Source organism: Chenopodium album, chromosome 6 (assembly GCF_948465745.1).
Source record: "Chenopodium album chromosome 6, dcCheAlbu1.1, whole genome shotgun sequence".
NCBI lineage: Eukaryota > Viridiplantae > Streptophyta > Magnoliopsida > Caryophyllales > Amaranthaceae > Chenopodium > Chenopodium album.
In genome coordinates this window covers 284,403-298,412 of record NC_137839.1, presented here as the reverse complement: position 1 = coordinate 298,412, position 14,010 = coordinate 284,403, and the positions used below count along the sequence as shown (strand labels likewise).

Here is a 14,010-nt window from a genome sequence, read left to right as displayed (position 1 = left end):
TTCATCGATATCTACTTTTCAATCATCATTTTTTTTTTAATTTTAACTAAATTTATTTGTTCCAAAACTCAAACTATAATTAGAGATATCAATGACCAACTTAATACATTAACAAACGTGAAATCACTATTAGAGTCTGTTCACATTTACTAAACTAAGTAGAGCTGAAATAAACTGAACTAATTAGAGCTGAGCTGAACTGAATAGAGATTAAATGAATATTTTATGAGAGAAGGAAATTAGAAGTTGAACTAAACTGAACTGATTGGAATTGAACTGAACTGAACGGAAATTAAGCTGAAGTGAACAGGCCCTTAGTGCAGTTTAAAAAAAAATAGAAGAATTATCATTGTATAAAATTATACTTCATTTTTTTACACTATTCATATATTTTACCTATGATGATTTGTAGTTATGGAAAAAAAAATACTTATATGTTACTTGTTAGATTAGTCTCAATGTATATGTTTTAAATATCAAATTTTTATACTTCCTCATATATTTTCTTTGAAATACAATACTTTGACTTTTGAACTATTCATATACTCCAATTTAACCAGCTTTGTTAATTTATAGTTAAAATAAAAATCACCTGGGTTCTTGTTATATTCATCTCGGTACTTTTAATCAAGTTTTTATAATTTTTACACGTTAATAATGAAATATATTAATGGTTAAAATATCACATTTACAAGTCTGTGACTACAAGTGTTGCGTACTTGCATTTAAAAGAAAATAGAGGAATATACATATAATTAAATATAAGAGTAATTGAAACAAGACATTGATACGGTTTCAAAAAAAAAAAAAAAAAAAAAAAAAAAAAAAAGGACATTGACATTTGACATAAGTGAAATGAGAAATATTGCTAGCTAGTAAAAATTACACAGTAATTTTTTTTTTTAAATTTGCTTTTGTTTGTTGAAATATGGTCAATACAAGACATATGCGGCAAAAGTCAAATTGAAACAATTAGTACGTACCAAAGATGGAGGCAGTACCATATAAGGTGGAAAATTAGTTTATTGTGGAATTAATAGTAAAAATTAGTTGATGTTGTTAATAGTAAAAATTAGTTGATGTTGTTTCTAGCTACTAGGATTTAATTTTAGAAGTTGATGTTGTAATCCTTTACGCTATCTATTAGGGTTTAATTTTAGAAGTTAGTAGTCAAACTATGTTTTAAATGCGTGCTTTGCGCAATTAGTTGTTGAAGTGTTGAAATTGATTACTTTGTTTTGTATCGATACGTTGTGTCAAATTACAAAGTATCATCCTTCTCTCTTTTATTTCCATTTTGGAAAGACAATTCCTCCCTCTTATTTATTTTAAATACTAATATTCTTAAAAACTCATTTTTGTAGTTTTTAAAAATACATCATAAAAAAAAAATCAATAATGCTTTGTTGAACACAACTTATTTACAACATATGAAACAAATGATGGTTTGTTAAACACAACTTAGAGTAAATATATGACTATACAAAACTACAATATATTTTCGAACACGCTTTGTAGCAGATGTATGATTGAGGGAGAAAAGTAGTACTCCGTAGTACTCAGTGAAAGATTTCAGAAGTTACCACCATCTTGAAACAAGACAACATAGCCTTACCTTCAAATAAAGTTCTCACTTGTTACAAACAATAATTGAAGTTTTTTAAGTTACATGATTGAATTGAATAATGCTTTCAGCAACAGTAACCTTATCTTGGTTAGTCGACATAAATTAAATATATTACATTTAAAAAAAAATATAATACACCTATTAAGTCTAATACATCTTCATCATCATCATCATCATATAATAAAGACAATAAGAAAATAACAATTGCCCTAAAAAGCAAGTTTCAGCCAATAAGAATCCAGCAATAGATCCACCCTCTCTCGATTAAGTACAGCCACGAAATAGAAGACCAGTTTTTTTTAAAATTATTACTCCGTATTATTAATAATTAATACTATTACATAAAATTCCGTCATAGTCCCTTTACACTTCCAAGGGACAATTTTTAATTACATTTATTTAATTTAATTTCTTTCCGATGTGGACCTGCTCCTTCAATCCAATCAACAGCGAAAAAACCCGCTGAAATTAAGAGAGAAAAATAGTGTTACATAGAAGATTAGAAGGGTCGAGAACTTTCTTTCTTACTTTTCTTTTTCTAAAAAGAAGAATTAACACTTTCTTTTTTATAAACTTTTTTGTTTTTTTTTTTTTAACAATTAGTACTCGTATATAAAAATAAAAACAATTGATTTAAAAATCAAAATGCTGGAACGACGCCGTATCCACCATTATCAACGCCGAAATCAATCTCCGACGTTTCGTTAGAATCATTACGTTTCGCGAAACGTCCTTTGACTCTAGGACGCGTTTCGGCATAAGCCTTTCTAGAAGCGTACCGAATCGTCTTCTCGAACTTTCTGTTCTTCCTCTTCTCTCTGTACCTCAACACCCTCGCTTCTCTGTTCATCGTGGGACCTCCGTCCGGCGCCGTCGATTTCGCAAAACCGTACGAAACCTCCGAGGTCATCGATGTTGCGCTTCCGTCTGGAACTACTCCGATATCCGATGACGAAACCTATAATCACAAAAATAAGTAGTATCAATTGACCATCCATAGCAATAAGCGTTTTAACAATAAAACAAACACCTGTATAAACATAAAATAGATTATGTATATATAATTACCGAGTAATTGAATGAAGGCGAAAAGAGGTGAGATTCGTTGTTGTGGTTCTTCTTGTGGTGTTTGTTTGGTTGAGTGAAATCGATGTTGAAGCAATTATCGAACAAACTGTCGGAGTTCACGTAATTGATACTATTGTTATTAATAGCAAAGTTGTTGTTGTTGTTGTTGTTGTTGTTGTTTCCCTGCGATTGTGAAGGAACAACGCTATCTGCAAACGCGTAATTACGAGCATCGTCATCAACGATGATTTGCGGTTTAGTGTCAATTTGTGGCTGAAACTGAAATTTCGAACAACCGAAGTCATAATTTAGGATATCAGATTCATTGTAGAGGAAGCTGTTATTCGGATTCGGAATCAACCAAGCGTCCGCATCATCGCTGCTGCTGTCATTCGTCACGGCCGTGTTGCTGTTGTTGTTTCCGACTACAATATCACGGCTAGCGTCGAGGTTGTCCGGGACGAGGAAAGCGGAGGAACGGGCAGCAACGGCGTCGATGGGTGATTCAAGAAACGGGATAACAGCAACACGCTCATGGCGGCGAGCCAGCGGGTTTGCCGAGTGGATGTCATGGTCACAGGAAGAGCAGAGGTTAGCTCCGTCCGCCTTACAAAAGACGAGAGCAGGTTGTGACTCGCAGACCTCGCAAACCCAAACACGTTCGTGACGAGGATATCGGGTAGTAGGGTGAATTTTGGCATCGCACGGGCCGCACAAGAAGGCGGAGTCGGTGTTGCAATACAACAATGAATTGGCGATGTTGCAATTGTCGCACGGCTTGCCCGTGAGAGTGAGGCCCCACCCGGTTAGCAACCCCTTGATGCTGTTGTTGTCGTCTGTAGTAGGAGTCGCTGCCATAAGTGGTGGTTTTAGAAAGTAGAGAGAGAAGCAAAATGAAGAGATTATTTGAGTGAAAGAATGATTATATTGGGAAGTTTAGTTTAAAGAGGGGGTGTTAAAATGAGAAAATGTTAATAGTGTTGTAATGTTGTTGAAGTAGTAGTACAAATTTACCAAAAAATGGGGGGAAGGTGATGACGAGGTCAAAAGGACACGTGGAAGAATAATGGCCAAGTATGATGATTTGGGAAAATCAATTTCTTGGTTTTAGTTTAATTTTGATTAAATTAAGTTAATTTTAAGAGTTGATTTTTTAATGAATTTATCAATTGGGTTGTTTACTTGGGAAAGAGGGAGGAGGGGTTGTAGCTATCATGGATTCATGGGGCTGTGCCGACATAAGACATTTGTAGGTCCCACAAAAGCTTGGCAATTTGGGCTAAGATTGGGATGTTGTCAATTTGTTTTGCTATTGCTCGGTAATAATTTTGGGGTTTTAGGAATGTGAGTAACTTAATTTTGTGTTGTTTATAACTATTTGTTGATTGTGATATTGATGGTAAAATGGTAAGTAATTTAGATATGGGTTGATTGTCATATTGATGGTAAAATGGTAAGTAACGAATATTAATTGAATTACTATTTTTGGTAAAGTAACGAATATTTAGAATGTAAATAAGTTAATTTTGTTTTCATAAGAAAGGTAAAATTCTTTATTTAAGGTAAGGAAATGTGAATTATTGGAATAAAATCTCGCATAAGTTAACTTAACTGAGTTAGCAAGCAAGATTCGTAAGAGAGGAGGAATAAAGGTAGGAAAAACTCCTCCCAAAAAGTATTTTTAGTGGAGATTGATTACAAAGTCTCGCGTAGATTTGTTTGAAGAATTGTTAACATGATGGTGTTTGAGAACCTAAAGTTAGGAATATGATTTATATTCTTATTAATGTCTTAAAAACTGTTATTATACACTTTGATGTGATTTATAAAATCTCTAATTTCTTGGACATTTTTTTTTTCAAATTTTGGTCTAACTAGGCACAAGCACAACAAGTCAACCCTCTTATATTTTACGATGAATGGGTTAGAATAAATAAAGAATTGTATATGAAATAGAAGAATTCTTATTAGTTTCGCAACCAGTTATGTCATTAATCGTACCCCTCCCCCAAAATAGTGATGTACTTTAATTTTCTCCACTTAAAGGTCGTGTTGTTGAGCGCACCCGAGCAAATAGTTGAAAAACCTATAATATTCAAATTTATTTTTTGAAAACATACTTAAATTTATAGTTGACAATAAATATAAGGATGAATCAAATCTTTGATAGTTTTTTTTGTATGTATAAAATTTATTTTTGGTATGAAATTTTTTTATAAAAAAAATATTAAAAAGATAAGGGACAAACTAAGAAATGACACGTGTTATTGGTGTGTCTTTTAGTATATATAATATATAATATATATAAAGTATTGATTGATAACACCCCTGTAGTGTTATTGGTTAAAAGATTATATTGATCTAATTATTTGGGAATAATTGATTAATACTTCAATCTCATCCTTCTTATTATTTATGTTCGGAATATTTTTATCTCTATAATTTCTCCAAATATGGCTATAACTAGAGCTTTGTGATTAGTTAAATTTATTTATATCACTATTTTTTTTTTCTACTTTTTTTAACTCAAAATAATTTTAATTCATTTCATTTTTAGGATTGATGAGTGTGTAGTGGAAATAAAGATGTATGGATTGAGAAAAATAATAAGTTATAATAATTAAGCAAGACAAGTATTTAAAAATTAAGGCGAACACACAGTTACACGTCGAAAAAACCCTCTTAAGAGGTAAACAACCCACTAACGACGAGCATTGAAATCCACTTTATTATAAAATAGGAGAGTACTATAACCTTTAAAAGGGTGAGTAATGAACTAATAATGGAACTCTTAGTATAAGAACTCACAAAGGCGTATTACAAGAAGATAATACGAGTAGAAAATTTGTAGAATAGATGGAGCTTATGTGAAAGGCTTATGTGAGTATGTGTCGCTTCCTATGCCCCAATTGAATGCTCATAACCTATATTAATAGTTGAAGATGGAGCTTAGAAGAAATAAACGGAAAATTTTAGAAATTCCTTCATCATTCTTGGAGCCATAATATTCTAGAATGTTCAAAAAATGTATTTCTAGTTGCTTCCATGCAGTGTTAAGAATTTTATATAGAACGGTAAAGTAGATTATTCTAGAAAATTGATCGAGCACACTCGTCGCTTAATTTTTTTTGAAACCTTTTAGAATATGCATAAATATTCCTTCAAAAAAGGGCTTATAAAATTTGGGCCACACCTTATATTTCGGCCCCATTCACTTCACCTTATTTTTGCTGAATTGGAATTATTTTTAATGAACTGAAATTAATTTTGCTAAATTGAAATTATTTTTGCTGAACTGAAATTATTTTTTACAGATTCTATGTTATATTTCTTCTTTGAATTTACTAATTTTTTTCTGAACTGAAATTATTTTTACTAAACTAAACTTATTTTTACAAAACTAAACTTATTTAATTATACTAAACTGAACTTATTTTTGCTGGATTGAACTTATTTTTACGGAACTAAAATTATTTTTATTTAATATTATTGAACAGGACCTTACAATTTTCAAAAAGTAACATTTTAATTTATATTACAATACTAATTTCCCAAAATACTTTATTAAAATTTTCAAAATTATTGGGAAAACAAAGAGTATGTGATGGAGGGTGAAGCAACTTGCAATGCTATGACAGCACCTACGCATTTCGTTGCACGGTGCTTTAGGGCCGGTTCCGATTCCGATTTACTAAAAACAACTTAATTGAACTGAAATGAAGAACTGAAATGAATTATTTATGACAGAAGGAAATTAGGAATTGAAGTGAATTGAAATTAAGCTGGACAGAACAAGCCTATACTGAGATTTTTTGGGTGATGGTTAGGTGGTATATTCCACAAAACTAACTATAATGTTGAGTAAGTTCATAGGTTAGAGAACCTACTATTGGACTTTAACTATTACAAATATATGGTTGGAGAGATAGAAATAAGAGGGGTAAGGGGGGGGTTTCTTTTTTTTTGTGGTTGGCCACACCATGTGGCCAGGATTATTCGAGTAAATCGGTCAGGGGTTACTCGAGTTACTCCTGACCGAGTAACCCCTTAAATAATCACTGACCGAGTAACTCGAGTAATCTTGTCATACGGTAAGGCCAGCCATGCATATACAAAAATTTGTCTCCTTCTAATCCCCATCCCACTAATTAAACACTACTTGTCTTCTATCACTACTTTTTTATCCTTATTCACCTCCTTTTATCTCCCTAAACAAAAACCCTCTTAGTTTACACTTTTGCATTGATTGAACGAATTGGATTTGTAATTGATTATCCTTTTGTATACCTTAAATCTTATCTATGCATATAAGGAGTTAAGAAAACTACTCAGATCTTGGTAGCTAGAATAATGTTTGTATAGTGGACTTCACACATTCTGAGTGGAATAACTTTATCAGACCTAATATATTGAAGTTCCAACTTAATTAATTACAATGATTACTTGATCGTTCTTCAAAAATGAAATAAATTACAAAAGTGTAAAAAAAAAAAAGAAAAAAAGGTTATTATACATTCATACGTCAACGAAATTTAGATTGGTACGTCAGTAACGAAATAAGGTTTACAACAGATTGTTAGGCAAATGATGTTTATATGAATCATTTTAGGCCTAGTATTTAAGATAATGCATTGCCTAATGTTCCTTTAAAAAAAATTAAATAAAACAATTATTATTACATTGCCTAATGCATGTTATAAACCAGCTTTGTCCTTATTCTTTTTTAAGCAAACAGAAAATCATGTCATTAGTTAGGCATTAATTATGATAATACCCAAGTCAAAATTCATCGCATGAATGCACGATAATACGATATTAGAAAGCCATAGCTTTGTCCTTTCTCAAATACGAAGTACAAATTACTTGTGAAGTTCGTTGTGTACCTAAACTAGAAAAAGAAACCTAAAATCATGACATATTGTAGATGACACATGCATGTATTACGTAGATAAAAAAAATGGTAAATTAGACCGGATTTTAGTCTCTAAGTCGATACGGATAACTAAGTCGAGTTTATTTGAGTCGGATCGGATCAAGTCTATTTCGAGTTTTGCGTCATACTAAATCATTGTTAGAAGTTGATAATTGTATATAAAATGAGTTATTTGTGAATCAATTAAGTTAGATTGGATTACTTTTTGACACTTATAATCTCACTTACTCCGTAAATAACATACCATATGTATGTACAGTGTTGGCTCAACATTGACCTATACATATACTTCGTATATGCCGGTGAAGCTCTTTCCCGAATTTAATTAGGAATTAAATTATGTTAGTAACTCCTCAAATATATGAGGTAAACTAGGGCCTATTTTGATCTACTAAAAACAATTGGATAGCACTGAACTGGACTGATTGAGGCTGAATTGAACTGATCATAGCTTAAATAAATTGTTTATAAGAGAAAGATTAAGAACTGGACTGAATTATTTGGAGCTGAATTGAACTGAAATTAAGCTGAATAGAATAGGCCCTAACTCTCATCATTTCTAACTTTTGCAAACTAACGTAGTAACGTCATATGAGCATGATATCTGAATAATCTTTGTGAGTTTCTCTACACCAAAAATATCCCCTTCATACGATTTCTAACCATTTTAGAGATTTTTTTCCATTCATAGGAAACCTTTGAAATTTGACCAATTAGTATTATTAAGTGGGCCATGAAATTAATGGTCTAAGTCCAGGCATAAGACACTATGATCAGGACAATTGATCCAAATTACCCAATAATGTGGGGCACTTGTAGAAAAATTCATAATTGTAGCAAGATGATATGGGACAGTAGTACGATAGGAATTGACTAGGAATACTACATTACTAGAACTACATAGCTGCCAAACAGCCTACAAAACTTCATTTACGTTCTATTACTTCTCTTGTTTTGGCTGTCCTAAATTTACATGTAATAGTCCTTTTCAAACTTTAGATATTAAATAAATAAAGACGCATTTTATTGTATTATTTTTTAAAAAACAAATAATTCATTAATAAAAAAGTCATTCGACATATACAAATGAAATCTAAATTAAATTAACAAATACATAAAAATGAATCAAATTAGGGTTTTCTTCATCAAAGCTACGATACGGTCGTTGAAAAGACTAAAGTACGACATCTCTCGCACACATCCCTGGAATATACAGTCTTTTCAAAGAGACGGTCTAACGATTTATTGTAGTCGTAAGAATGATTTTCATCTGATTCGCTTAAACGCATATGAAAACTTGACAACCATTGCAATCTCGAACAAATCTTTACCAATGAACTGACAATAGAGCTAACACACAAACAAACCCTAAACGTAAACAAACAACTAGGGCTTGTTTGGCATTGTTATTTGTTTTCAGTTTTTTGTTTTTTTGAAACCAAAAAACCAATAACAGGAAACAAAAAAAAAAAAAGTGTTTCCACTTTTCTGTTGTCAGTTTTCAAAATTATCATGAGATTAATAAATTTAACTAATTTTTTCTTACTGATAATAATCATAATATGACATATATCAAATGATTCTGAAAAAAAAAAAAAAAAAAAAAAAAAAAAAAAAAAAAACAGAAAACCACAATGATGCCAAACGAACCCTAAACTAACAAAAACTAACGACTTCACCATAGGGAGACGGACGAAAATCTACACTACTTGTGTATATTCATTGAAACCTAAATTGCAAAACCAAAGAAAATTAAGAGAAAACGGTAAGAAATTAGATTATTTCGGCCTAAACGGCCAATATTTTGGAGAAACCCTAGAAAAGAAAAGGCGAGAAGAGGAGAGGAGATTTTTTATAACTTATGATATTTTCTTATTGTATCATAAATTAAACTAAAATTAGACATTGTTAATACTCGTATAAAACTATCGAGTATTAATTGAATTTACAAACATCATATTTCAATTTAAAAGCACAATATTAATACAGTAATAGGACATGTTACAATTTACTGAAAACAACTGAACTGAAATAAATTAGCAAAATAAACGAATTGAACTAAACTGAACTGATTGGAGCTGAACTAAACTGAAATTAAGCTTAACAAAACAAGCCCTAAGTTGAGTAACAATTTATTCATTTGAGTGAAAAACAAATTTAAAGAACATGGCCTAAATTGAAGTATATAAATTTCCTAAAGTACAATAATGATATAATCGAATTTTAAGTAAGATCTTTGGTTATGAAATGGCATCTTTATATTCCCTTGGAAGAAATGGGATAGTATTCATGTATGTGTCAGTTCTTTGATTTGAGTAAGATTGTTGGCTTGAAGATCTTGATAAAACATCCTTTAATAATTAAATAATATGGGGTATAAAAAGTTTTACATAACATAACATGATTAAATTAGGATAAATTAGTGTGGATTTAATGGCAAAAAAATGGCCTTTTCTTGCCAGATTCATGCACCGTACCCGGTCATGAGGGTTTGTATATAGCTGCCATTTACTCATGCTTGCCACTTAAGCACGTACGTAACCTTTAGTACGTGTATATGCTCATTATATTGTAATTTTGAAGACCCTTTCGTATAAGACATTTATAAGCTTAGCCTAATGGTAAGGTTACTTATTCCTTTATTTTCACACACGCGGCCACCAAGGGTCGAGCTAGGATAGAATTATAAGAAATCAAGTCAATTTGAATCAAGGATTTATTATATTGCAATGTCAATTTGAATCAAAGATATATGATATAGTGATGGTGTAATTCTAAAGGTGGGTTATGTAGTAATGTCATGGTGACTGACTCACTGGTGAGAGGTGAAGAAAATGTTTTGGGGATCTGATGATAATTATCCGAGGGCAAAGTGAGGGTAATTAATACCTTCATTTCTCTCTTTTCCTCATGTTACAATTGTCTTATTTTATTTATAAACACCCTTTCTCAAATAACATCACCTCTAATCACTTTTATATGTTTTCCTAGCTAGTTTGACTTGTATTATTCTTTTAATTTATTTACCTCCAATCGAAGGATGACCTTAAATTTTCTCCAAACATGGCCATAGTTCAACCCTAACAAGACGTTACAAAGTACATTCATAAGTAGAGCGAATGTAATTATCTGTATCGAACAATAATACGAATATATAAATTAGTACAATATAGTTTGGAATTACCAAGCCTCATTTGTAGGAGCTCACATTTCTAGCCAATAATACATGTTTCATTTATTTTTAGTTGCTACGGAGTAAGTTTCCATCAATACATGCATAATTACAAACACTATTAATTTGATTAATCACTAATAATAATATCTCACATGATTTTATAATTAATTAAGAATACATCACTAATGATAATAAATTAAAGTAAAGCGTGTAAACAGTGTAAAAGTTAAAATATTATTGTAAGGTTATAACCTATAATTAAACAAAGGAAGTAAATAGTAATACAATAATACAATGGTTGAATTTTCAAGAGTAGGGCAGGGATCGGATATGGGATGTGGGGAAAATTGATAAGAGTAATAAAGAAAAAATAAAGACGAAAAAAGTTGTAATTAATAATGGGGGCAACGAAAATAAGCTGGCAACAATGAGAGTGAAGTGTCAATTGAAGATTTGTTGGTATTTTGCTACTTGCATTTTGCAGATCCATCAATTTAATTATTATGTCCTTCATTTTGTGTATGCATGTGAAATTAATGAGGGAGAAGAGATATGTATCAATCTACTTCTCATCCATTTGCTCTTCTTTGTTAGGCTACGACAACAACTATGATACCAATTTATCAGGTGATTCTATTTATTGTACTCTTTATCATTTTGGTTTGTAACACTCAATTTCATTATATCCAACAGTCTCTCGATCTTAAGTTTTAAATCTAAACTAGAATATTTGAACTCGACACCAGGGGCGAAGCCAAGGGGGGGCTGGCGAGGGCCTTGGCCTCCCCCTTGGCTCAAGATATTAATTAAATTTGCTCTTTCTTGTCATTAATTTTTTTTTTGATGCAATTCTTGTCATTAATTTTGATGTAGAGGAGTTGGTTTTTTCGTATGCAAGTTGTCAAGGGATCAAATCTTGTAGCTAACAATTTGTTTTTTTTAAAAAAAAAAAGTAAATGTAATACGTAAGTATAATTTTGGCCCCCCTCACCTAGAAATTCTGGCTCCGCCACTGCTCGACACAAAACTTAACTATTAGTCATAATGGGAATCGGATTATCTTGATTGACGTTGGTTCAAGACGAATAACTCAATACCAAATAAAAGTCTTTTACTTGACCAATTAAGAATAACTCAAAGTTAATATGCGACCCCTTAAATGAATAATTCACATATATCATTATATCAATCATCCTTTCGCGGAATCACGGGATTTGCTTATGCTCGTGCATTTTACGTTACATCTTTTTTCTTTCCACAAATAGTATCCTTACTACTTACGTTTTTGCTTAAAATATTATGGAGTATCTTTTAATAAAATAAGAATAGAGTTGCTATTTTAAGTAAGTAATCTTATCAAGATTGATTCACTGTATATGTCAAAGTCAAGTCCACGTCTACATTTGATCCATCTCCTGCAACACAAGTCCGTTACGTGTCTGCCCTAATTATATAATTAATGGAGTATTATTGAATTAATCAATATTATATAATAGTATATGTATTTTTTTATTGGACTGCAGCAAAAATCTAACTGTAATTGTGGTTGTGTGGCACATGCATCATGCCAAGATGTACCAAATTAGACTCAATGCTTAGAGAAGATAAGTACGAAGCTCGTTGTCGGGCGATAAGCAATGGTTTCATTTCTATTTTCTTTTCTTCGCTTGAGAAATTAGAGAAGGAGGTTGTTGCATTGCTGAAACGGATTCAGAGGTTCTCGACAACGCAAGATATTGGGGCTCGTGCTGCAGCTCATATGTTTACTAAGGTAGGCTTTGCTATAGCTAGAAGAGTAGGGGCCCAGATTGTATCTCGGCTTCCCACTAATTTATTGTAGGTTTTATGACTGTTGTTTTTGAGATATAATAATAATAAGAACAATAATAATAATAATAATAATAATCGATATTCAATGTGTATTTAATATATATTGAAAATAAATGCCGTATATATTAGGGTTTAACATAGAAGTCGTTAACATGTCAATCATTTGTAAAATTAACGAAGTATAATTTTTGTTGTAAAGCCTGTGTGATGTTGTATACAAGTTTTTGCTAAAGTTTAGCCCTTGAAAATAATAGCCTTTTTATTGCTTAAGAATCAAATTAAATCATTACACATCCAAAATAAGTATGTGAATTTGAAGAGTAGAATCACATAAATGCTTTTTTTTTTTTTTTTTCTCATTGGGTATTGCATGGAAAAAATGGAGATTAGGTTATGATTTATTGAAATTGCATATAAACTGTAAACTATAAACGAATTAAACATTGTGTTCTATTATGAAAGAAAGATTCAAAAATGTGTTTATTTTCCTAATTAACCTACTTGATGTTAGAGCTGTCAGAAGTTGACTCGACCCGAATAACCGAATCAAACCCGATTATTAACCGATCAATTTGAACCCGAAAAAATGGTGACCCAAACCTGACCAGAAACCAACCCTAGACCCGAGTTGAGCCGAGTATGTGAGACCCAAACCCGAACATGAACTGACTTGGAGATGACCCGACCCGAATGTAACCCGTAAATTCACTACTAGAAAACAGGCAAATAGCGACGGACTGGTTCCGACGGACCCATTATTCCGTCGGAAAAATTGAAATTTCCGACGGATTATAATTCCGTCGGATATTTCCAACGAATTTTACAAATCCGTCGGAAATCCGTCGAAAATTTCCGACGGAATAATAATCCATCGGAATATATGTGCTTTCCGACAGATATTTCCGTAGGAAATTATTTTTTCCTACAGATTTATAGTTCGTCGGAAATTTCCGACGGAATATTCCGTCGGAATTTAATTTTAAAAAAAAAAAAAAAACCTGGTTCCAACAAAACCCTAACACCCATGTTCTATTTCCCTCTCTTCTCTATCAGCCGCCTCTCCTCTCTTCTCTCTCCTCTCCTCTTTCCTCTCCTTCTCCTCTTCTCCGTTCTCACTCCTTCTCATTCTCCATCCCTCTCGTTCTCCTTCTTCTTTCTCGATCGTTCCCTGCTCCTCCTCTCCCTCGTTTTCTTCTTCTTTCTCTCTCGTTAACATGCGCCTTCTCTCCAACCACCGACATCAACAAAAACACCAACAACACCGACATCAATAGCACCGGCATCAACATCAACAACAATTTTCATCTTTCTTGCCCTTTCTCTCTCTTGTCATGCTGAAAACAAAGGGTTTCAGGTCAAATTCGACCATGAAAACTC

The 14,010-nt window shown here is 32.0% G+C and overlaps 1 protein-coding gene across 2 annotated transcripts; it reads right to left on the bottom strand.

The window, feature by feature from the left end:
- Positions 1-1,650: 1,650 nt before the first annotated feature.
- On the bottom strand, positions 1,651-3,681 carry LOC145635475 (zinc finger protein CONSTANS-LIKE 3-like). 2 transcript variants are annotated; one of them, XM_081686759.1, is made up of 3 exons: positions 2,696-3,681; positions 2,407-2,585; positions 1,651-2,089 (listed from the first exon to the last, which is right to left on the bottom strand). In XM_081686759.1, exons 1-3 carry the CDS (start codon positions 3,551-3,553, stop codon positions 2,071-2,073), a joined length of 1,056 nt encoding a protein of 351 aa, XP_081542885.1. In that variant the 5' UTR covers positions 3,554-3,681; the 3' UTR covers positions 1,651-2,070. The 2 variants fall into 2 exon arrangements, with proteins under 2 accessions (XP_081542885.1, XP_081542884.1); XM_081686758.1 differs by lacking the exon at positions 1,651-2,089 and having other exon boundaries at positions 2,115-2,585; positions 2,696-3,680.
- Between the last annotated feature and the right edge of the window lie 10,329 nt (positions 3,682-14,010).

What these genes read in the sequence shown, in the direction of transcription:
- LOC145635475 (XM_081686758.1), bottom strand. Translation starts at nt 3,553, where the DNA reads ATGGCAGCGACTCCTACTACAGACGACAACAACAGCATCAAGGGGTTG. An exon ending in CGCCTTCATTCAATTACTCG is followed by an intron (nt 2,586 to 2,695) that starts GTAATTATATAT and finishes TTGTGATTATAG; the next exon opens with GTTTCGTCATCGGATATCGG.